Raw genomic sequence first — 25,219 nt, 5'->3', positions numbered from 1 at the left:
AAATCCTATGGGAGATCAAGATCGTGAGAAGAGTTTACTTTTTTAGTATTAAGAGCGCACATTTAAAATATTGGTAATAATTTTGATAAAAAAAACCCATTCTTAAATTTTTACAGATGCTTTAGGTTTATTTGCAATAAAACCGATTTTCTCAACTTTACATACATAAGTTTTTTTTTATTTTATAAGCTAAGATTTTTTTAACAACTTAAGTAAGGAATATGTTTCTTTTTTTTTTGCAGAAAATTCCATACACACCAGAACACTTCAAAATTGCTCCCTAAAGTATGCTGTAATAATTGCCAACAATTAACTCCTAAAAGAGTGTGGCCCAAGTGTAAAACATTCGAGAGTTAAAAAAAAACGGTTCTCTCTAAAAACAGACCATGCGTCTGTCAAAATTCACTTCACAAAAACAGTTGAAAACGACGGCACAGAAATATGAACAACAGCAACAATATCATGAATGCAGTGGCAAGGCTCAAATGGGAGGATTTGGAAAGGTTGACCAACTACTCAACAACTATTCTTTGCCAGAAAAAAAAAATGCTTTGCTTTCCCCTCTCTTTCTCTCTTCTAGTCCCTAATTTATTTGTTTTTCCTTTTTAGCGCCTCAGTGGCACCCTTAGCATACTTAGCAGCAATAATAGCGGCAGTTGCCGCAGCATTGGTGCAGGTGGCACCGGCAGCGGCATCAACACGTCGAGCAATCAACATCATCAGCGCAGCAGCTTCGGCAACGGCAGCTGTATATCGTCGTCGTCCACAAACAATTCATGCCACCACAAGCGACGTAAGTCGAAAACATTCAAGTGTTTCAGTAGCACAGTGTTTCGCTGTTGTCTTCCTTGTCGCGGGGGCAGCAGCTCAGCAGCCCCCGCCACAAGTCCACCACACACACCAGTGCAGACGGCTGCCCAGGCTGCCGTGGACAATAGCTCAGTGAAACGCAAGCGTTCGGGTAAATCCTCTCTCGAACTGACGGACGGTAACGAATCTCTGATAGCAACGGTAAAGAAACACTCCTTGGCCGATACCATTGGCACCTCAGTGACCACACCCATTTCGCTAAAGACCCTGATCAACGACGTCGAGGAACTCGATCAGCATTATAGTGCCGCTGATATAGCAGCAGCCACCTTGGCCTCGGGTATTTTGCCTCGTAAAGCCGAACCGGAAACCCTGAGTGATACCAGTATTTCACCCACAGCTGCCGCGCTGCAAACAGCTGCTGCAGGTGGAGGGGGCTCAGCATCGGCCAGTTCCTTGCTATCGACCACCACTTCCTTGTTGTCCGTAGCCACTGCAGCAGGCCCGGCAGGGATCATAACCACACAATCATCTCCGACCACACCACCGAATACCAACTCGACCACCACCAACGCCACCAGCAGCAACATTAATCAAGGCAATATTGTGGCGACAACTGCAACACCTGCTATAGGGAACGCTGCCTCTGCTGTAGCATCGGCCACTGCAAGCACTGCTGCTGCTGCAGCAACAGCTAACACTACCTCAACACCTTCACGTTGTTGTTGCCCACCGCCACAAACCTCGCCCTTGCCACACATCAAAGAAGAAGAAGAGTCTGAACATCAACTCAATCGCCAACACAGCGTCCCAACGGACGACTCCACAAATCCCACTGAAATCTCCCACAACAATAACGTCGCCGCAAATCGCCAATTAGCACAAACATTAATCGATCAACTATCTCCCTATACCGCCAATCCCAGTGGCAGCAGTGAAAGTTGCACTTCCCTGTCGGCCAACGCAGCTACCACCTCATCCACGACAGGTTGTACAGCGCAAGATTTCACCACCTCTACACCATCGCCCAGAATCAAACATAAATTTCGCAAGCAACACAAGTCTGGTTGGTCTCGCATAGTACTTGCGCCCAGTGGCATAGCCGGTGCCACCAGTTGTGGTGCCACCAATTCAAGTGAAACTCTTGCCTCGAATAATAGCAGCAGTGCTGCTACCGTTAGCGCAGCTGCTCACAACCGTTTAGCATCATCATCCGTTTCGGCGCTAGGAGCACCACAATCGAATAGTTCGCAACTATTACCAGCCAGCAAAATGCAAGCAGAACAGGGATCCATCGGGGATCTGCAGAAGTATCATAGTCGATACTTGAAGAATCGGCGGCACACCTTGGCAAATGTTCGGTAAGTACAACATTTTTTTTTTTTGATTTTCTTAACGTTATGAACATGTGATGTATAATAAAAGTTATAAGATAAGTTGTTCATATTCACCAATATAGGAAGGAAGGACTAGATTAGTAGATCCCCACTCCCAGGTAAACTATTCTAGTCCTTTCTTTTTAAATCTCGAAATATTGTACTGCGACCCCTTTCGGTACGACCCAAATAATAGTACTTGGTGTGGTTCAAATTGTTTTGTATCCTAATGTATGTGGCCTCCATATAAACCCATCTGCCAAATTGAGATCTTGAACCCCCGAATGTCATAAGTGTCATGTCTATGTGGCCGTATGTCCGGTTCGGTCTCTACCGACCAAAAACCACCTCATCTTTCGGGGTATGTAAACCACCTAACCACCGTTCGAGGTGAATCCCGGTTTTACTGCTCTCTCCATAAAGCAGTTGCTATAAATGTCGCGTCAAGGTTTTTATACCCTCCACCATAGGATGGGGGTATACTAATTTCGTCATTCTGTTAGTAACACCTCGTAATATGTGTCTGAGACATTTAAACCATATAAACCGATCTGGGATCTTGAATTCTTGAGCCGCTAGAGGGCACAATTCTTATCCGATTTGGCTGAAATTTTGCACGAAGTGTTTTATTATGACTTTCAACAACTGTGCTGAGTATGGTGCAAATCGGTTCATAACCCGATATAGCTGTCATATAAACCTATCTGGGGTCTTGATTTCTTGAGCCGCTAGAGGGCACAATTCTTATCCGATTTGGCTGAAATTTTGCATGAGGTGTTTTATTATGACTTCCAACAACTATGTTAAGACTAATTCAAATCGGTCCATAACATGATACAGCTGCCATATAAACCGATATGGGGCCTTGACTTCTTGAGTCACTAGAGGACGCAATTATTATCCGATTTGGCTGAAATTTTGCACGACGTGTTTTGTTATGATTTCCAACAACTGTGTTAAGGATAGTTCAAATCGGTCCATAACATGATATAGCTGCCATATAAACCGATCTGGGGTCTTGACTTTTCGAGCCTCTACAGGGAGAAATTCTAATCCGATTGGCTGAAATTTTGCATGAGGTGTTTTATTATGACTTCCAACAACTTTGTTAAGATTAATTCAAATCTGTCTATAACCTGATATAACTGCCATATAAACCGATCTGGGGTCTTGACTTCTTGAGCCACTAGAGGACGCAATTATTATCCGATTTGGCTGAAATTTTGCACGACGTGTTTTGTTTTGACTTCCAACAACTGTGTTAAGGATAGTTCAAATCGTTTCATAACCTGATATAGCTGTCTTATAAACCGATCTGGGGTCTTGACTTCTTGAGCCACTAGAGGACGTAATTATTATCCGATTTAGCTGAAATTTTGCATGAGATATTTTGTTATGACTGACTTTTACTTGTTACCATTAACAGTGCTTAAGCACTTATTCTTCCAAATCGTATCTTATTGTAATAACAATTACACGAATTAAGCAATTAATTATTATTAGCAGGAAAATTGTAAAATGTTTGCCATTAAACTGCCTTAAGGCCCTGGGTGCAAAGCCACCATAAATGTGCGTTGTGGGAGGCAACTGAAGACTGGTGTAATGCAATTAGAGCATTCATTAGTTTTCCTTTATTTTCATTATTATTCATTAATTTGGCATTCAAGTCGATTTAAACTGTTAACACCTACAATCGCGTCCGTCTATTCGCCATCATCGATTGGAGCGAAGGCGACATGTGTTTACAAACACCTTCAGTGTTGCTACAGACAATAGGTGACTATACTATAAAAGTGGCATTTTAAACCAAAGCGAATTGAATAAAGGAATTGAGTATGAAATTAATTGAGATATATGTTAATGAATTTGAAGGAGTATGCATATTGAGCTTAGTATAATAGTTTTAAATCTAAGAATATATTAACTGGTTGCCCAAAAAGTAATTGCAGATTTTTCATATAGTCGGCGTTGAAAAATTTTTTCACAGCTTGTGACTTTGTAATTCCTTTCTTTCTTCCGTCAGTTATCAGCTGTTACTTTTAGCTTGCTTTAGAAAAAAAGTGCAAAAAAAGTATATTTGATTAAAGTTCATTCTAAGTTTTATTAAAAATGCATTTACTTTCTTTTAAAAAATCCGCAATTACTTTTTGGACAACCCAATAGATTTGAAAAAAACATTTTATTCACTATACCCACCACCGTAGGATAGGGGGTATATTCATCTAGTCATTCCATTTGCAACACATCGAAATATCAATTTCCGATCCTACCAAGTATATATATTTCGGATCGTCATAAAATTCGAAGACGATTTAACGATGTCCGTGTGTCTGTCCTTCTATTCGTCTGTCCGTCCGTCTGTTGTAATCACTCCTTCAGCCTTCAAAAATTGTGATATTCCGCTGAAATTTGGCACAGATACGTCTTTTTGATGTACGCTGGTGAAGTTTATGAACGGGCCAAATCGGACCATTTTTTGATACAGCTGCTATATAGACCGATCTGCCAATAAAGGGTCTAATACCCATGATTGCTTTATTGTTTATCCGATTTCGCTGAAATTTGAAACAGTGAATAGTTTAAGGCTTCTCGACATCTGGTTCAAATATGCTTCAGTTCGGACTATATTTAGATACAGCTGTCATATATACCGATCTGCCGAAAAAGAGTCTAATGCCCATAAAAGCTTTATTTATTACCCGATTTTGCTGAAAATTGAAACAGTGGGTTAATTTAAGCCTACCGACGTCTGACCCGAAAGTGGTTCAGATCGGACTATATTAAGATATAGCTGCCATATAGACCAGTCTCCCGATTAAGGGTCTGAAGCCTAGAAAAGCTTTATATTTTAACCAATTTCACTGAAATTTGAAACAGTGAGTAATTTTGAGCCTCCCAATATCCGATTTAGATATGGTTTAGATCGCACTGTATTTAGGTATAGTTGTCATATAGATCGATCTGCCAATATAGGGTCTGAAGCCCATATAATCTTTATATTTTATCCGATTTCGCTGAAATTTGAAAAAATTAATATTTTTAGGCCTACCAAAATATGACCCAAATATAGTTCAGATAGGACTATATTTAGATATAGCTGCCATAAAGACCGATCTCCCGATTAAGGGTCTGAAGCCTAGAAAAGCTTTATATTTTAACCAATTTCGCTGAAATTTGTAATAGTGGGTAGTTTTGAGCCTCCCAATATCCGACTTAAATGTGGTTCAGATCGGGCTGTATTTAGATATAGCTGCCATAAAGACCGATCTGCCGATAAAGGGTCTGACGCCCAAAAAATCTTTATTTTATATCCGATTTCGCTGAAATTTAAAACAGTGGGTAGTTTTAGATCTCCTGACATCCGTCCCAAATATGGTACGGATCGGACTGTATTAAGATATAGCTGTCATATAGACCGATCTCCCGATAAAGGGTCTGAAGACCATAAAATCTTTATTTATTACCCGATTATGCTGAAATTTGAAATACAAAATTCAACATTGATTTATATTTAGTAGGCCATGTCCGTGCCGAATTTGGGTGCATAAATTATCCAATTTTCACCTGATTGTGGCGAAAGGGGGTTTACATATATACCCGAGATGGTGGGTATCCAAAGTTTGGCCCGGCCGAACTTAATGTCTTTTTGCTTGTTTCTGTTTTGAATTGAGCTTAATGACCAAAGATTTTTGGCAATGGAAAAGAAAAGCACCATTCTCATCAGAGTTCCAGTACAAATCGCTTTTACAAGTTTCAACGAAATCGGGTGGAAATTATGACTTTTATGAGCTTATAATTGGTATATTATTCTGTATGGAGATTTTTTTTATCAAGCTATAGTCCAGTTCTAGCTCATGCACAAACTTAACTTTCCAATGATAAAAATAAATGTCAAACAGACTAACGGGGAAATAGACCAAAGGACATGGTTCGATTATCTTAGAATTTTACCATAATTAGAGAGTAGAAGATAAATATTTCGAAGTTTGGCAAGCTGCATGACAAAATGTTCTTCGATGGTGGGTAGTAGAGTAACAAAAAAACTCTCTTGGCAACAAAATGCTGCAAGTTTGCTGGAAGTTGTGAAACACAAATTGAATATGAATCACCGTTCATCGCTATGGCTTGATGGTTGCCATGTCTAAGGTCTACAGTATATATGTAGGTGCAAATACTTGCTTCCAATTTTTCCTAGAAATAAAATAGAATAAAGCGAAAATATGTCATACAATAAACAACTGGAATAAAAACCATTGACACAAACGCATTAAACAAAAGCCCCGGTTGCGACATGTGTATAAATTCGGGATTTGGGTTTTTACCCTAACACAATTTCCAAGTTTACGGCCGCTTTCAGGCGATTTGTTGATATAACATTTTAATATAAATACGAGTTGCTGTCATCATTTGCATTGTAGAAGCATATCACTCTTGTCTTGTCTTCACAGCGCCATGAAACTGTTCCTGTTCCCCGCTGTTGCCCTTATTGCCGGCTCTGCCATGGCCAATCCTCAAGTGTACCACACGCCTGGTGGTATGGCTATGACAGCGGATGGTCCTGTGTTTGCTAGCACCTTGGAGGCTATTATGCCCTATACCGGTCGTTTGACCAAGGATATTCCCGTTGCTAATACCTTTGACATTAAGTATCCTGGTCAATGGACAAAAGACATTAAAGTGCCAATGACGAGACCAGCCATTTCAACCATGCAAGCAAGGCCCGCTATTGGAACTTTTGAGGCTAAGCCTGCCATTGGCACTTGGGTAACACATGCCTGAGTTACATTAAAATAGATTGGCAAAAAAACCCAATAAAATCATCAAGCAGCAAGTGTTGTAGGCGTTTTTTTTCCTCATAGTTTCGTACGGAATGGTAAAAATTAATTTTTTAACAAGCATTAAGTTCGGCTGGGCCGAACTTTGGATACCCACCACCTCGGGTATATATGTAAACCCCATTTCGTCACATTCCTGTGAAAATTGGATAACTTAAGCACCCAAATTCGGCATGGACATCGATTGGTCTAACAGCGAAATCTGGCAATAAATAAAGCTTTTATGGGCTTCAGTCCCCTTATCGGCAGATCGGTCTATATGGTAGCTATTGGGTTGCCCAAAAAGTAATTGCGGATTTTTTCATATTGTCGGCGTTGACAAATTTTTTCATAGCTCTGTTATTGCATTCTTTCTTCTGTCAGTTATCAGCTGTAACTTTTAACTTGTTTTAGAAAAAAAGTCTAAAAAAAGTATATTTGACTAAAGTTCCCTTTATCGGCAAATCGGTCTATATGACAGCTGTATCTAAATATAGTCCGATCTGTACCATATTTAGATCGGATGTTGGGAGGTTTAAAGCTGCGCACTATTCCAAATTTCAGCGAAATCGGATAAAAAATAAAGCTTTTATGGCCTTTAGACCCTCTATCGGGAGATCGGTCTATATGGCAGCTATATCTAAATATAGACCGATCTAAACCATATTTAGGTCAGAGGGAGGCTTAAAATAAGCCACTGTTGCAGATTTCGGCGAAATCGGGTAATAACTAAAGCTTTAGACCCTTTATCGGGAGATCGGTCTATATGGCAGCTATATCTAAATATAGACCGATCTAATCCATATTTAGGTCAGATGTCGGGAGGCTTAAAATAAGCCACTGTTGCAAACTCGGGTAATAAATAAAGCTTTTATGGTCTTCAGACCCTTTATAGGAAGACCGATCCATATGGTAGCTATATCTAAATATAAACCGATCTAATCCATATTTGGGTCAGATGTTAGGAAGCCTAAAACTACTCACTGTTTAAAATTTCAGCGAAATCTGTTAAGAAATAAAGCTTTTATTGGCTTCAGACCCTTCATCAGGAGATCGGTCTATATACTTCATCAGCTATATCTAAATATAGTCCGATCCGTGCAATATTTGGGTCGGATATTTGAAAGCTTAAAACTGCGCATTATTCCAAATTTCAACGAAATCGCTTAAAAAATAAAGCTTTTATGGCCTTCAGATCCTCTATCGGGAGATCGGTCTATATTGCAGCTACATCTAAATATAGTCCGATCTTTACCATACTTGGGTCAGATGTCGGGAGGCTTAAAATAACCCACTGTTTTAAATTAAAAACGGGTAATAACTAAAGCTTTTATGGGTTTTAAACCCTTTATTAGGAGATCGGTCTATATGGCAGCCATATCTAAATATTGACCGATCTAATCCATATTCAGGTCATATGTCGGGAGGTTTAAAATAACCCCCTGTTGCAAATTTCAGCGAAATCGGGTAATAAATAAAGCTTTTATGGTCTTCAGACCCTTTGTCGGGAGATCGGTCTATATGGTAGCTATATCTAAATATAGTCCGATCTGAACCATATTTGGGTCCGTTGTTGGGAAGCTTTTAGCTACTCATTATTTCAAATTTCAACAAAATCGGATGAAAAATAAAGTTTTTATGGGCATTAGACCCTTTATCGAAAAATCGGTCTATATAGCATCTATATCCAAATATGGTCCGATTTGGCCTGTTCAAGAACTTAACCAGCGTGCATCAAAAACACGTATCTGTGGCAAATTTCCGCTCAATATCTTAATTTTTGAAGCCTGTAGAGTGATTACAACAGACGGACGGACAGACGGATAGACGGGCAGACACATGGACATCGTTAAATCGTCTCAGAATATTATGACGATCCAAAGTATACATACTTTGAAGGGTCGAAAATTGATATTTCGATGTGTTACAAACGGAATGACTAAATGAATATACCCCCTTTCCTACGGTGGTGGGTATAATAAAAAATGCACAAAAGAATACAAAAAAAAAGCGGGCTAAGTTCGACCGGGCCGAATCTTATATACTCTCTACCATGGATCGCAGTCCTCGAGTTCTTTTCCCGGTATCTGTTTTTAGGAAAACAAACCATTAAAGAAAATTATTGCTTTGCTTCTGGAGATATATCTAGTTATGGTATGACCAATATACAGTCGGCACCGACCGACTTTTGTCCTTCCTTACCGGTTATTATACCCACCACCGAAGGATGGGGGTATATTCATTTTGTCATTCCGTTTGCAGCACATCAAAATATCCATTTCCGACCCTATAAAGGATATATATTCTTTATCAGCGTAAAAATCTAAGACGATCTAGACATGTCCGTCCGTCTGCTTGTTGAAATCACGCTACAGTCTTTAAAAATAGAGATATTAAGCTGAAACTTTGCACAGATTCTTTTTTTGTCCAGGATGTTCTAGGACTATATCTTAATATAGCCCCCTTATAGATTCGATCCGCCGATTTAGGGTCTTAGACCAATGAAAGCCACATTTATAATCCGATTGTGTTGAAATTTGGTACAGTGAGTTGTGTTAGTCCCTTCCACATCCTTCTTCAATTTGGCCCAGATCGGTTTAGATTTGGATATAGCTGCCATATAGACCGGTCCTCCGATTTAGGGTCTTAGGCCCATAAAAGCCATTATGGGCCATTAGGCCCATTATCCGATTTTGCTGAAATTTGGAACAGTAAGTTGTGTTAGGCCCTTCGACATCCTTTTTTTATTTGGCCCTGATAGGTCCAGATTTAGATATAGCTGCCGTATAGACCGATCTCCCGATATGGGGCTTTGGTCCCATAAAGGCGCATTTATAGTCCGATGTTGCCGAAATTTGGGGCAGTGAGTTTAGTTAAGCCTCTTGACATACTTCTGCAATATGGCGGAGATCGGTCCAGATTTGGATATAGCTGCCATATAGACCGATCTCTTGGTTTTAGGTTTTGGGGCCATGAAAGGCGCATTTATTAACCGATGTAGCTCAAATTTGTGACCGTGAGTTGTGTTAGGCCCTTCGACGTCCTTCTTCAATTTGGCCCAGATCGGTCCAGATTTGAATATAAGCTGCCCTATTGACCGTTCCCTCGCTTTAAGGTTTTGGGCCCATAACAGGCACATTTATTGTCCGATTTCGCCGAAATTTGGGACAGTGCTTTGTGTTAGGCTCTTCGACATTTTTTTGCAACTTGTCCTAAATCGGTCCAGATTTGGATATAGCTGCCATATAGACTGATATCTTGATTCAAAGTCCTGGCCCCATAAAAGGCGCATTTATAATTCGATTTCACTGAAATTTGACACACTGACTTATGTTAGGCTTTTCGACATCCTTATCGTATATAGTTCCGATCGTTTTATGTTTAGTTATAGCTTCTAAAAAGACCAATATTTTGAATAATAACTTGTACTGATTAGTATTTGGTCCAAATCGGAACAAATTTCGATATAACTGCTATGGGACATAAGGTATGCAATTTTCTCCGGATTTTGATAAAAGGTGGTTTACATATATACCCGAGGTGGTGGGTATCCAAAGTTCGGCCCGGCCGAACTTAACGTCTTTTTACATGTTTTTAAGGTTACTGTAAGACAACATACAAAATTTCGCTAAAATCGCACCACCCATCACTGAGATCTGGCGTTTCTGAAAATTTGGGTAAGGGGGAGGGTCCGCTTCCCCTTCCGATATCAAAGAATGTAGTACCCTTTTTTCACCACGAAATCATTATGCACCACCAGTGAAAGTTTCATGAAAATCGGTTCAGCCCTTTTGGAGTCTATAAGGAACACACAAACAAACATAGAAACTAGCAAACAAACCTTAATTGATTTTTATATGATGGAAGTCGTTAATTTCTACGGCACTCCATAAACAATAAAAGTCCGCTGAATCAACAAAAAATTGACGCAAGCTCGAAAAAGTGACGCAAACGCACAAAAGTGACGCAAATGCAAAAACGTGACGCACCTAAGCAAAGCTAAGGATTTGACAGGTGTTCAAATTCGGTATTTAGATTTGCACCTTTCGGGAATTTTCAAGTCTACGGTCAATAAAACCGTTTTGTTGATATAATATTTCAATATAAATATGAGTTACTGCCATCATTATTCATTTTAGAAGTAAATCACTTCTGTATTGTCTTCAAAGCACCATGAAGTTGTTTCTGTATCCAGCTGTAGTCCTTATTGCCGGCTTTGCCATGGCAAATTCTTTGAATACGCTGCCAGTGAACCCAACAGGTAACTTGCCTTATACAGGTCGCTTGACCAAAGATATTCCTGTCGGTCATTGGGCAACAAAACCAGCCTACCCAGCCGTGCAGACAAGACCAGCCAACTGAACAGTTGAGGCAAGGTTCTCCTCTATAAAATGGACAAGATTTGAATAGATTGGCAAAATATATATTAAACACAAAATACACAATAAATTCATAAAACAGCAAAAAGTTATGTGAAGCTTTAGCTTTTTCATTGTTTATCATGATTGCTTAAAATTTTTCCAGACATAATTCTTGAGAAAATGACATATCAAAAAAAAATTAAAAAAAAATAAAATAATGCGAATATGAGGGTTTATGAAGCACACTGTGCCAAAATGCTGAAACAAGGGTTGCAAAATGCGCTTCTAATGAACTTTAGACCTTATATCGGCAAATCTATCTTAGGGGCGGCTTAGTGGATCGATATGGCGCACAATCGGTATAGTTGTCGGGGGGACCTAGTGCAGCCCACTGTTCAAACTTGCAGCACAATTGGAAATGGGCCTTAATATACTTAAGACCCTAAATCGGTCTTTGTTGCAGTTAAATCCAAATATTGTTCCAATGGGTCTTTCAGCCACTTAAAATGCGTATGGACCAAATGGAGATCTGTAAAAAATTTCAGCTTAATATCTTAAAGTTGCACAGAAACATGTGTAAGCCATGGGAGTAATGTAGTTGAGTAGACATAAAGTCTGCCACTACAACACACAAACACATGCATTGGGAAGTGCATGTGTTTGTGTGTTGCAGACACGCCACTGTAGCGCAGAGGTTAGCATTTACGCTTATGACGCTAAATGCCTGGGTTCTAATCCTGACAGGATCATCAGAAAAAAAAAGAAAAATTTTCAGCGGTGGTTTTTCCCTCCTAATGCTGGCAAAGAAACTAGGCGGCATAATCCACTCGACTGACCCAACTGCTTGATGAAGGCACTCCTTGTTCCGATGATATAAAGGCGCAGTGACAAACTATTGCCCATTCCATGGAAATGTCACCTCCAAGAAACCCATGGTTCGTAAAAAGTGTCGAGATGCTACTGAAGCCAAGAATGCGGCAAATAGAGCAACCCTGCAATCAGTAGCAACGCGCCAGATGAAGGAGAGATATCGGGAGAAAAGGAGAAAGGAGAAACGTCTATTCCGCAGAAAGAAAAAAGAAATGGAAAGACATGAGTGTGAGCGAATTGAGATGTACAGAAGTCAGAATGAAGTGAAGGAAATTCTACCAAAGAATTAAACATCAAACCGATGGCTTTGGTACAGACACATTCTACTGCAGAGACAAAGAAGGAAATCTGGTAACTGACACAGATAACATGCTGAGGATATGGAAAGAACATTTTACCCAATTGCAAGTGTCCGACATTGGCGGCGAAGAGGATACCGCAGAACCAATCCCTGATGATGGTATAGAATGTTTATCTCCTAGTCAGAATGAGGTCCAAGTAGCAGTAGCCCGACTCAAGATCAACAAAGGTTCCAATCATCGGCTGTGCGTTCTTCTAGCCAGATTGCGCAGATAAGCTGATGCATACGCCTTATCAGCGTGTCGTCTCTGGTCTTAAATAGTTCAGCGAGGAGCCAGCAGGAGCCGACGGGTTATTCGCTGAACTATTTAAGACCGGAAGCGACACACTGATAAGGCGTATGCAGCAGCATATCTGCGCAATCTGGCTAGAAGAACGCATACCCGATGATTGGAACCTCACGTACAGTAGAAAGGAGACAAGATGAAATGTGCCAACTACAGAGGAATAAGTCTCCTCCCCATCGCATACAAGATACTCTCGATCGTATTGTGTGAAAGATTAAAACCTAAAGTCAATGAGGTAATTTGACCTATCAATGCGGTTTTAGACCTGGTAAATCCATCCTAGACCAGATATCCACACTGCGCCAAATCCTGCAAAAGACCCGAGAAGGACAAATCAACACCTACCATCTCTTTGTTGACTACAAAGTCGCCTTCGATACTCCTTTACGTTCAAAGGTTCAAGCCATGTCTGAGTTTGGTATCCCTGCAAAATTAATAAGACTCTCCAGAATGACACTTGATGATACGCGTTCCTCAGTAAGAGTAGGAAAGAATCTCTCCGAACCATTTAATACCAATTGAGACAGCCTATCCTGTGATCTCTTTAATATCCTGTTGGAGAAGATTATACGAGATGCAGATGTGAATAGATACGGCACACTAATCACAAGAAAACACATGCTACTCGCTTATGGCGACCACATCGATATCATAGGTCGGTCACCGGAAGTAGTAACTGCAGCCTTTGAAAGAAACGAAAGGGAGTCAGTGAAAATGGGACTGGCAGTAAATGGAGATAAGACGAAATGGATGGTTTCAACTCCCAAAAAGCCTTGCACAACCGAGCATATAATGAAAATGGAGAAAGTTGTGAACCACAACTTTGAGATATTCAGCAACTTTATCTACCTCGGCACCGCCGTAACCGAAACGAATGACACCAGTTTTGAGATTAAGCGAAGAATAATACTGGCAAACAGATGCTACTTTGGACTAAGTAAGCAGTCTAGAAACAAGGCCACCTCTCGACAGACGAAGATTACACTATACAAGACACTGATACTAGCCGTGCTGTTATATGGTTCTGAAGCATGGGTACTTGTGCAAACAGATGAGGCAGTGTTTGGAGTATTTGAGAGAAAGATTCTTCGTAAAATATATGGACCAGTTTGCGTTAATGAAGAATATAGGCGACGCATGAACCACGAGCTGTATGAGCTGTATGACGATGATAGCATAGTAACTCGGATCAAAATACAACGGCTTCGTTGGCTAGGTCATGTTGTCAGAATGGATGAAGAAGCTCCAGCAAAGAAGTCTTTTGAAGGCAAGCACGGTGGTACACGCAAACCGGGAAGACCAAAAGCCCGATGGAAAGCTCAAGTTGTGGGAGACACTTTGAAACTAAGTTTCAGAGATTTTCGAATGAGCGCAGAAGATCGAGGCGCTTGGAACGCTATTCTACGTTCGACTAGTGGAACAAATATTCTGTCATAGCCAATTAAAGTAAAGTAAGTAAAGTAATGCTGGCAAACATTTGTGAGGTACTATGCCATGTAAAAACTTTTCTCCAAAGAGATGTCGCACTGCGGCACGCCGTTCCGACTCGGCTATGAAAAGGAGGTCCCTAATCATTGAGCTTAAAACTTGTATCGGACTGCACTCATTGCTATATGAGAAATTTGCCTCTGTTCCTTAGTCGAATGTTCATGGGCAAAATTTGTATTTGTAGCAGACGGGGTGTTGAGCTTTGTAAGTGTGGTATTTATATCATAGGGGCGTTTTCGCAATAAATACCGACATCAGTACAAACTACCAACGTTCGGCCCTTAAAGCCTTTATACCTAAAAGTGTTCGAAAATCATCTTCCTTAACCAAGAAGTCAAGGCGCGTCACATTATGGTTGAAGTTGCTGTATATTCTGGCCTTTCTTTTCCACTCCATAGAACAAATGCTTTCATAATCGAGCTCGTCTCGAAAAGAAATAGAAACAAGTAAAAGCGTGCTAAGTTCGGCCGGGCCGAATCTTATATACCCTCCACCATGGATCGCATTTGTCGAGTTCTTTTCCCGGCATCTCTCCTTAGGCAAAAAAGGATATAAGAAAAGATTTGCTTTGCTATTAAAGCGATATCAAGATATGGTCCGGTTTGGACAACAATTAAATTATATGTTGGAGACCGGTGTAAAATGTCAGCCAATTTGAATAAGAAATGCGCCCTTTGGGGGTTCAAGAAGTAAAATAGAGAGATCGATTTATATGGGAGCTGCATCAGACTATAGACCGATTCAGATCATAATAAACACGTTGTTGATGGTCATGAGAGAATCCGTCGTACAAAATTTCAGGCAAATCGGATAATAATTGCGACCTCTAGAGGCTCAAGAAGTCAAGATCCCAGATCGGTTTATATGGCAGCTATATCAGGTTATGAACCGATTTGAACCTTATTTGACACGGTTGTTGAAAGTGAGAATAAAATACGTCATGCAAAATTTCAGCCAAATCGGATAGGAATTGCGCCCTCTAGAAGCTCAAGAAGTCAAGTCCCCAGATTTGTTTATATGACAGCTATATCAGGTTATGAACCGATTTGAACTATACTTGGCACTTATTGGATATCACAACCAAATACTTCGTGCAAAATTTCATTCAAATCGAATAAGAATTGCGCCCTCTAGAGGCTCAAAAAGTCAAGACCCATTTTCGGTTTATATGACAGCTATATCAGGTTATGAACCGATTTGAACCATACTTGGCACAGTTGTTGGATATCATAACCAAATACTTTGTGCAAAAATTCATTCAAATCGGATAAGAATTGCGCCCTCTAGAGGCTCAAGAAGTCAAGACCCAAAATCGGTTTATATGACAGCTATATCAGGTTATGAACCGATTTGAACCTTATTTGACACAGTTGTTGAAAGTAAAATTAAAATACGTCATGCAAAATTTCAGCTAAATCGGATAAGAATTGCGCCCTCTAGAGGCTCAAGAAGTCAAGACCCAAGATCGGTTTATATGACAGCTATATCAGGTTATTGACCAATTTGAACCATACTTGGCACAGTTGTTTGATATCATAACAAAACACGTCGTGCAAAATTTCATTCCAATCGGATAAAAATTGCGCACACTAGAGGCTCAAGAAATCAAGTTCCCAGATCTGTTTATATGACAGCTATACCAGGTTACGCACCGATTTGAACCATACTTGACACAGTTGTTGGATATCATAACCAAATACTTCGTGCAAAAATTCATGCAAATCGGATAAGAATTGCGCCCTCTAGAGGCTCATGGAGTCAAGACCCATATCGGTTTATATGAGACCTATATCAGGTTATGGACCGATATGGCCCATTTACAATACCAACCGACCTACACTAATAGGAAGTATTTGTGCAAAATTTCAAGCGGCTAGCTTTACTCCTTCGAAAGTTAGCGTGCTTTCGACAGACAGACGGACGGGCAGACGGACGGGCGGACATGGCTAGATCGACATAAAATGTCGCGACCATCAAGAATATACTTTATGGGGTCTCAGACGAATATTTCGAGTAGTTACAAACAGAATGACGAAATTTGTATACCCCCCATCCTATGGTGGAGGGTATAAAAATAGAAATGAAAATGAATAGCTTAATTTTTCAAGACTTTTGCAAATAACAGACAGACACACAGAAACCTACCCAGCATGATGATCTAGAATACGAGTATATGTGTGTATACCATACAAGGACATGTAGCAAACGGAGAATATACTACCACCACCTCATTTATGGTGTTGGGTCTAAAAATATGGCATGCGATAAACAATAGAACTGAGTTCAGTCAAAACAAGTGACACAAACAACACACCAAACAAAATCGAATGTTTTGGCATGTGCATCCGTTCTGTGTTTGGTTTTATACACCCACTTAAATTTCCACGTTTACCTCCAACGAAACTATCTTGTTGACATATCAATTTCGTATAAATATGAGTCGCTGCCATCATCATCTTAGTAGAAGCTAATCATTCTTGTCTTGACTGCACCATGAAGCTATTTCTATTTCCCGCTATTGCCCTCATAGCTGGCTCTGCCATGGCAAATCCTCAAATGGCTCAAACACAAGGTGGTATGGCGCAGCCAGTGAATCCTACGGGTATTTTGCCTAACACTGAACGTTTGACCAAAGATAATTCCTTTGCTCCTGCAACCAATGGCTTTAGAGTACCACACAAAAGACCAGCCTTGGGATCTTTTTTGGATAGGCCCGCCATTGCTACTTGGGAAAGGCAATCAAGGCAATAACTTATGTTAAAACAGATTGGCCAAATAAAAATTAAATTATATTTTATATTTTTAAAAAGAAGCAACCTCAAGTGATTCCGTTTTTTTCTCAAGAAAAAATAGAAATAAATTCAACAAATGTCTACATCAATTTATATTCGTCGATTCCTATCGTCTTTGGTTCTAGACAACGATGAAAACTGCGTCAGTATATAAAGCTGTATTAAACTTTGATGGAATCAAGACCAATTCGGTCCGGAACTTGGAGAAGTCCAAAATTAGGCACTGCTCCAAAGTTCGTCGAAAAGGCATTTTGTGGCCCAAAGATCAAGACAAAATTTTAGCGATTTTTATACCCACCACCGAAGAATGGGAGAATATTAATTTTGTCATTCCGTTTGCAATACATCGAAATATCCATTTCCAAGCCTATAAAGTATATATATTCTTGATAAGCGTAAAAATTTAAGATGATCAAGCCATGTCCGTCCGTCTGAGCGTCCGTCTGTCTGTTGAAATCACGCTAAAGTCTTTAAAAATAGAGATATTGAGCTGAAACTTTGCACAGATTCTTTTTATACCCTCCCCCATAGGATGGGGGTATACTAATTTCGTCATTCTGTTTGTCACACCTCGAAATATGCGTCTAAGACCTCATAAAGTATATATATATTCTTGATCGTCATGTCATTTTAAGTCAATCTAGCCATATCCGTCCGTCTGTCCGCCCGTCTGTCTGTATGTCGAAAGCACTCTAACTTTCGAAGGAGTAAAGCTAGCCGCTTGAAATTTTGCACAAATACTTTTTTTTAGTGTAGGTCGGTTGGTCCATGTTTTGATATAGCTGCCATATAAACCGATCTTGGGTCTTGACTTCTTGATCCTCTAGAGGGCGCAATTCTTATCCGATTGGAATGACATTTTTCACGACGTGTTTTGTTGTGACATCCAATAACTGTGCCAAGAGTGGTTCAAATCGGTTTATAACCTGATATAGCTGTCAAATCGGTTCATAATCTGGTATAGCTGTCATATAAACCGATCTTGGATCTTGACTTCTTGAGCCAATAGAGCGCGCAATTCTCATCCGATTTGGCTGAAATTTTACATGAGGTGTTTTGTTATGACTTCCAATGACTATGCCAAGTATGGCGTAAATCGGTATAGAACCTGATATAGCTGCCATATAAACCGATCTGGGATCTTGACTTCTTGAGCCTCTAGAGGGCGCAATTTTCATCCGGCTGAAATTCTGTACAACGGCTTTTCTCATGACCTTCAACATACGTGTCTAATATGTTCTGAATCGATCAATAGCTTGATACAGCTCCCATATAAACCGATCTCCCGATTTTGCTTCTTGAGCTCCTACAAGGCGTAATAAACTGAAATATTACACAATGACTTCTACACTGTTCAGCATTCATTTATGGTCCGAAACGGACTATAACTTGATATATTGTAGCTCCAATAGCATAACAGTTCTTATTCAATATTCTTTGCTTGCCTAAAAAGAGATACCGCGTATAGAACTCGACAAATGCGATCCATGGTGGAGGGTATATAAGATTCGGCCCGGGCGAACTTAGCACACTCTTACTTGTTTTTTACTTTAATTGGCAATGACAGAACATTTGTTCCTTTAACCGAAAGTAGAATAGCGTTTCAAGCTCAAAGCTTTATAATCTCTGACACCATGTTTCGAGGTGTCGTCCCGGTTTGTGTGTACCACCGTATTTGCCTTCAAAAGACTTCTTTGCTGCAGCTTCTTCATCCATTCTGACAACATGACCTAGCCAACGCAGCCATTGTATTTTGATGCGTGTAACTATGCTATCGTCGTCATACAGCTCATACAGGTCGTGGTTCATACGTCGCCCATATTCTCCGTTAACGCAAACTGGTCCATATATTTTACGAAGAAACTTTCTCTCAAATACTCCAAGCACTGCCTCATCTGCTTTCACAAGTACCCATGCTTCAGAAACATAAAACAGCACGGGTATTATCAGTGTCTTGTAAAGTGTAGTCTTCGTCTGTCGAGAGGTGGCCTTGCTTCTAAGCTGCTTTCTTAATCCAAAGTAGCATCTGTTTGCCAGTATTATTATTCGCTTTATTAAAAATCTGGTATCGTTCGTTTCGGTTACTGCGGTGTCGAGGTAGATAAAGTTGCTGACTATTCGAAGTTGTGGTTCCCAACTTTCTCCATTTTTTTCTGATCCGTTGTACAGAGCATTTTGGGAGTTGATACCTTCCATTTCGTTTTATATTCAATCACTGCCATACCAATTTTCACTGATTCCCTTTCAATTCATTCAAATGCAGCAGTTTTTACTTCCGGTAACCGACCCATGATATCGATGTCAGCGTCATAGGCGAGTAGCATTTGTTGTCTTGTGATTAGTGTGCCATATCTATTCACATCTGCATCTCGTATAATCTTCTCCAGCAAGATATTAAAGAGATCATACGATAGGTCGTCTCCTTGTCGGAAACCTCGTTTGGTGTTAAATGGTTCAGAGAGATTATTTTCTATTCTTACCGAGGAACACGTATCAGCAAGTTTCATCCTTATTAATTTTGCAGGGATACCAAACTCAGACATGGCTTGAAATAAATACCTTTAAACGTAAAGGAGAATCGAAATCGGCTTTGTAGCCAACAAAGAGATGGTAGGTGTTGATTTATCCTTCTCGGATCCTTTCCAGGATTTGGTGCAGTGTGAATATCAGGTCCAGGGTGGATTTACCAGGTCTAATGCCGCATTGATAGAACCCAAATGTCTCATTGACCTTAGGTTTCAATCTTTCAAACAGTACGCTCGAGAGTATCTTGTATGCGATGGGGAGGAGACTTATTCCTCTGTAGTTGGCACATTCCGTCTTGTCTCCTTTCTTCTGTACGGGACATATTATGCTGGGGTTCCAGTCATTGGGTTTACGTTCTTCTAGCCAGATTGCGCAGACAAGCTGATGTATACGCCTTATCAGCGTTCCGCCTCCGGTTTTAAATAGTTCAGCGGGTAATCCGTCGCCTCCTGCTGCCGTGTTGTTCTTCTGTCGGGTCACTGCTAATTGGACCTCATTCTGACTGGGAGGTAAATATTCCATACCATTATCATTGATTGGTTCTGCGGTATCCTCTTTGCCGCCAACGTCGAACACTTTCAGTTGGATAAAATGTTCTTCCCATATCCTCAGCGTGCTATCTGTGTCAGTTACCAGATTTCCTTCTTCGTCTCTGCTGGAGAGGCCGCCGCAGCGCAGGGGTTAGCCTGGGTTCGAATCCTGACGACCCCTTAAGAAACAATTTTCAGCGGTCATTTTCCCCTTCTTATGCTGGCAACATTTTTGAGGTACTATGCCATGTAAAACTTTTCTCCAAAGAGGTGTCGCACTGCGGCACGCCGTTCGGACTCGGCTATAAAAAGGAGGCCCCTTATCATTGAGCTTAAACTTGTATTGGACTGCACCTGTTCCTTTGTGGAATGTTCATGGACAAAAATCTGCAAATTCTCTGCAGGAGGATTTGCCTACACCAAAGCCATCATTTTAATGTTTAATTCTTTGGTAGAATTCCCGGTTTTCATTCTGACTCCTGTACATAGACGTCTCTTCTCTCACCTTTTCTCTAGATAATATTGTATATAAAGTTTTTATGTGTGTTCAGATCAAAAATCCGAAGATCTATATGGCTGGTATATCTAAATATAATCCGATCTGAACCATATACGAGTCGGATGTCGGAAGACTTAACACAACTCGCTATTTCAAATTTCAGCGAAATCGGGTAATGAATGCAACTTTTATGGGTTGCGGACCCTTTATCGGCAGATCGGTCTATATAGCAGCTATATTATGTTTGATGTCGGGAGTTTAATTATAATAGACTGTTTCAAACTTCTGCGAAATCTGGCAATAAATGAAACTTTAATCAAAATATAGTCCGATCTAAACAATATCTCAGACGGAAGTTGGGAGGCTTAGAACAACTCACTATCTTAATTTTCAGCAAAATTGGATAATAAATGGAGATTTTTCCTGCCATATAGACCGGCTGAGCGGTCTGATTCATACTTGAGTGGTGTACGGAGAATATCCGTAGACTACTACGGATAGTAGTCTAAGGAGGATAATCTGCCGATAGTAGTCTACGGATAGTAGTCTATGGAGACGTATAGAAGTCTACAAATAGTAGTCTATGGATAATAATAGTGGTCCACGGATAGTAGTCTTCGGATAAAAATAGTGATCTACGGATAGTAGTCTACGGATAATTGTCAACGGATAGTAATCAACGGATAGCAGTCTACGGATAGTAGTCTACAGATAGTAGTCTAGGGATAGTAGTGTACGGATAGTAGTCTAGGGATAGTAGTGTACGGATAGTGGTCTACGAATAATAGTCTACGGATCGTAGTCTACGAATAGCAGTCTACGGACCGTAGCCTACGGATAATAGTCTACGGATAGTAGTCTGCGGATAGTAATCTACGGATAGTAGTCTACGGATAGTAGTCTCGGGATAGTAAGCTACGCATAAAAGTCTACGGATAGTAGTCTACGGATAGTGGTCTATGGATAGTAGTTTACGGATATTAGTCTAGGGATAATAGGCTACGCATAGTAGCCTACAGATAGTAGTCTACGGATAGTAGTCTACAGATAGTAGTCTATGGATAGTAGTCTACGGATAGTAGTCTACGGATAGTAGTGTACGGATAGTAGTCTACGGATAGTAGTCTACGGATAGTAGTCTACGGATAGTGGTCTACGGTATACTAGTCTACGGATAGTAGTCTATGGATAATAATCTACGGATAGTAGTCTACGGCTAGTAGTCCACGGATGGTAACCTACGGATAGTAGTCTTCAGATAGTAGTCCACGGATGGTAACCTACGGATAGTAATCTACGGATAGTAGTGTTCGGATAGTAGTCTACGGATGGAAGCCTACGGATAGTAGTCTACGGATAGCACTCATTGGATTGTAGTCTACGTATGGTAATGTACGTGTGGTAGTCTACGAATAGCATTATGCGTTTAGTAAGCTGCCGTCCTCATAATCACTTCCAAAAACTCTTTCTTCACTTCAGTTTTATCACTTTATACTAATTTCGTCATTCCGTCTGTAACACCTGGAAATTTTCGCCTAAGACACCATAAAGTAAAGGGTCATTTTTCGGAAGTTTTTCAAAAAAATACAATTCAGAAAAATGCATGAAACCTTTATTTATGCATCGATAGTACCGTCCATGAAGTTATACATTTTAGAAGATTATTTCATGCAAATGTTGACCGTGAATACACCTCAAATGGTCCATCCGCTAAGTCCAATTTTGGCATACTCTTTCCAACATTTCGGCCACTATCTCAAGATTAATGCTTCAATGTTGTCTTCCAATGCGTCAATTGAAGCGGGCTTGTCTGTATAGACTTGAGCTTTAACATAGCCCCACAAAAACAAAAGTTGTATATCATCTCACGGTAGCGCTCACCATTCACAGTAATGTTATGATTTGCATCATCTTTGAAGAGGTACGGTCCAATGATGCCACCAGCCCATAAACTGCACCAAACTGTGACATTTTCTGGATGCATTAGCTCTTGCAATGCTTCTCGTTGATCTTCACTCCAAAATCCACAATACTGCTTATTTACGTACCCATTGAGCCCCAAATGAGCTTAGTCCATAAAACGGAAGAAGCGCTCTATGAACTTTCTTAACATTTTTGTAATAAAATTCAATAATTTGACAAACGCTTGACAATGAAACAAAACACGAAAAGTGCGTGAGCTGTCTAAACCAGTGTTGCCAAAAAGATAATAGCTAAAAAATCACCCTTTATTTATATATACTTGCTCGTCATGACATTTAAGGTCAATCTATCCATGTCCGTCCTTCCGTTCGTCTCTCTGTCTTCGAAGGAGTCTTATTCGTGTAGGACGGCTGGGATTGTAAATGTACCATATCGGTGCATGTTTTGATATAGCTGACATATAAACTGATCTTGGATTTTGCAATTATTGTTCGATTGACTGAAATTTTGCATAAAGTGTTTCGTTTTGACTACTAACAACTGTGTTATGGTCTAAATAGGTTAGTATGGTCTAACTAGGTCCATAAACTGATATAGGTCTCATATTAAGCCATCTGCCGGTTATAATTCTTCAATCTCTAGAGGGCGCAATTCTTATCCTATTTGGCTGATATTTTGTACAACGGCTTCTTTTATGATGTTCAATATGCATGGTAAATAGGGTTTGAAGCGATCTATAGCCTGATGTAGCTCCCATGTAAATCAAACTCCCGATTTTAGTTCATGAGTTCCTATAGGGTGCAATTTTTATCCGAATTGGCTGAAATTTTGCACAATGACTTCTACTATAGCCTCCAATATAGCCTCAAACCAAATATGGTCCGAATCGGACCATAATTTGATACAGCTCCAAAAGCTAAGCAATTCCTATCGATTATCCTTTGTTTGCCTATAAAGAGATACCGGGCAAAAAACTTGACAAATGCGATCCAGTGTGGAGGCTATATAAGATTGGGCCCGACCGATCATAGCACCCTTAATACTTCCTTTTTTTCGTTTCTTCAGCTTCTTCTCTTCCCCTTAGATGTTTGCATTTTCTTTGCCAAAAACATCTGAAACTGCATTCTTCATCTTTAACTTCATATGAATATCGATTGCCAATTGTTTCCAGAAAAGAAAATGGATAAGAAAAGCATTCCGAACCAGAACCATACGGTTGCTGCAGAATGTTTATAAATACACAAAATATGTTAATCAAATAATTGATAGATATTCAAATTTAATAGCCAATATTTATCCATTAAATTCCACACTTCCATTGTCCGAATTGTGGCTTTGTCTATATAAATATGAGCAGCAGATTGCAGCTGATAGATAGAAGCGAGTAGAGTATCTCCCTATCGATAGCGCGGTCATGCTGCCTTGTTTGTTATCAACCATTGTCCTTATTGCCAGCTCTGCCACGGCATATCCTCATATGCACCATGGCTTTGGTATGGCAACGCCTTATTGGGATCCTCGTTGGAGTTCAGATTACCTAGATTCTGGGGACTGGATTCCCGTGTCGAAGGATGTTTACACATTTGACTCGTTTGGAGGTGATGCACCAGCAGCTGATACCTTTGACATTAAGTTGCCCAGCCGTTGGACAAAAGATTTTCCTAGACCAGCAATTGGCACAGTGGATCCAGTAACTCTAATTCAGCACAATGTGATGCTACCAGAACTAGTCGAAGGAAAGAATTTCAAGGGTCCGCTGGAAATCATGCCTGCCGATACCTTTGACATTAAGTTCCCCGGTCGTTGGACCAAGGACATTCCCCGGCCAGCCATTGGCACATTGGATCAACCAGAAATCATGCCAGCTAATGGACCAGAGGCCCAAGTGATTCCATCACAAAATTTCAAGGGTCCTCTAGAAACCTGGCCTGCCGATACATTTGACATTAAGTTCCCCGGCCGTTGGACAAAGGATTTACCACGCCCAGCTATAGGCAACTTGGCAGTACCTCTGATTCAGCACAATGTTATGCTGCCAGAGGTAGTCGAAGGAAAGAATTTCAAGGGTCCGCTGGAAATCATGCCCGCTGATACCTTTGACATTAAGTTCCCCGGCCGTTGGACCAAGGACATTCCCCGGCCAGCCATTGGCACATTGGATCAACCAGAAACCATGCCAGCTAATGGACCAGAGGCCCAAGTGATTCCATCACAAAATTTCAAGGGTCCTATAGAAACCTGGCCTGCCGATACATTTGACATTAAGTTCCCCGGCAGTTGGACAAAGGATTTACCACGCCCAGCTATAGGCAACTTGGCAGTACCTCTGATTCAGCACAATGTTATGCTGCCAGAGGTAGTCGAAGGAAAGAATTTCAAGGGTCCGCTGGAAATTATGCCTGCCGATACCTTTGACATTAAGTTCCCCGGCCGTTGGACCAAGGACATTCCCCGGCCAGCCATTGGCACATTGGATCAACCAGAAATCATGTCAGCTAATGGACCAGAGGCCCAAGTGATTCCAGCACAAAATTTCAAGGGTCCTCTAGAAACCTGGCCTGCCGATACCTTTGACATTAAGTT

The 25,219-nt window shown here is 40.5% G+C and overlaps 1 protein-coding gene across 3 annotated transcripts in view; it reads left to right on the top strand.

The window, feature by feature from the left end:
* Nucleotides 1–303: 303 nt before the first annotated feature.
* LOC106088524 (cAMP-specific 3',5'-cyclic phosphodiesterase) overlaps nt 304–25,219 on the top strand; it is a 692,903-nt gene continuing 667,987 nt past the window's right edge. For all 3 annotated transcript variants that reach the window (XM_059368225.1, XM_059368224.1, XM_013254097.2), the window contains exons 1-2: nt 304–503; nt 610–2,171. In XM_059368225.1, the coding sequence (XP_059224208.1) occupies nt 387–503; nt 610–2,171 (1,679 nt within the window). In that variant the 5' untranslated portion in view covers nt 304–386. The remainder of the gene's footprint in view (nt 504–609; nt 2,172–25,219) is intronic.

This window comes from Stomoxys calcitrans, chromosome 4 (assembly GCF_963082655.1).
Source record: "Stomoxys calcitrans chromosome 4, idStoCalc2.1, whole genome shotgun sequence".
Classification (NCBI taxonomy): Eukaryota; Metazoa; Arthropoda; class Insecta; order Diptera; family Muscidae; genus Stomoxys; species Stomoxys calcitrans.
The sequence above is the reverse complement of the archived record's forward strand: the minus strand, read 5'-3'. Positions and strand labels throughout refer to the sequence as shown.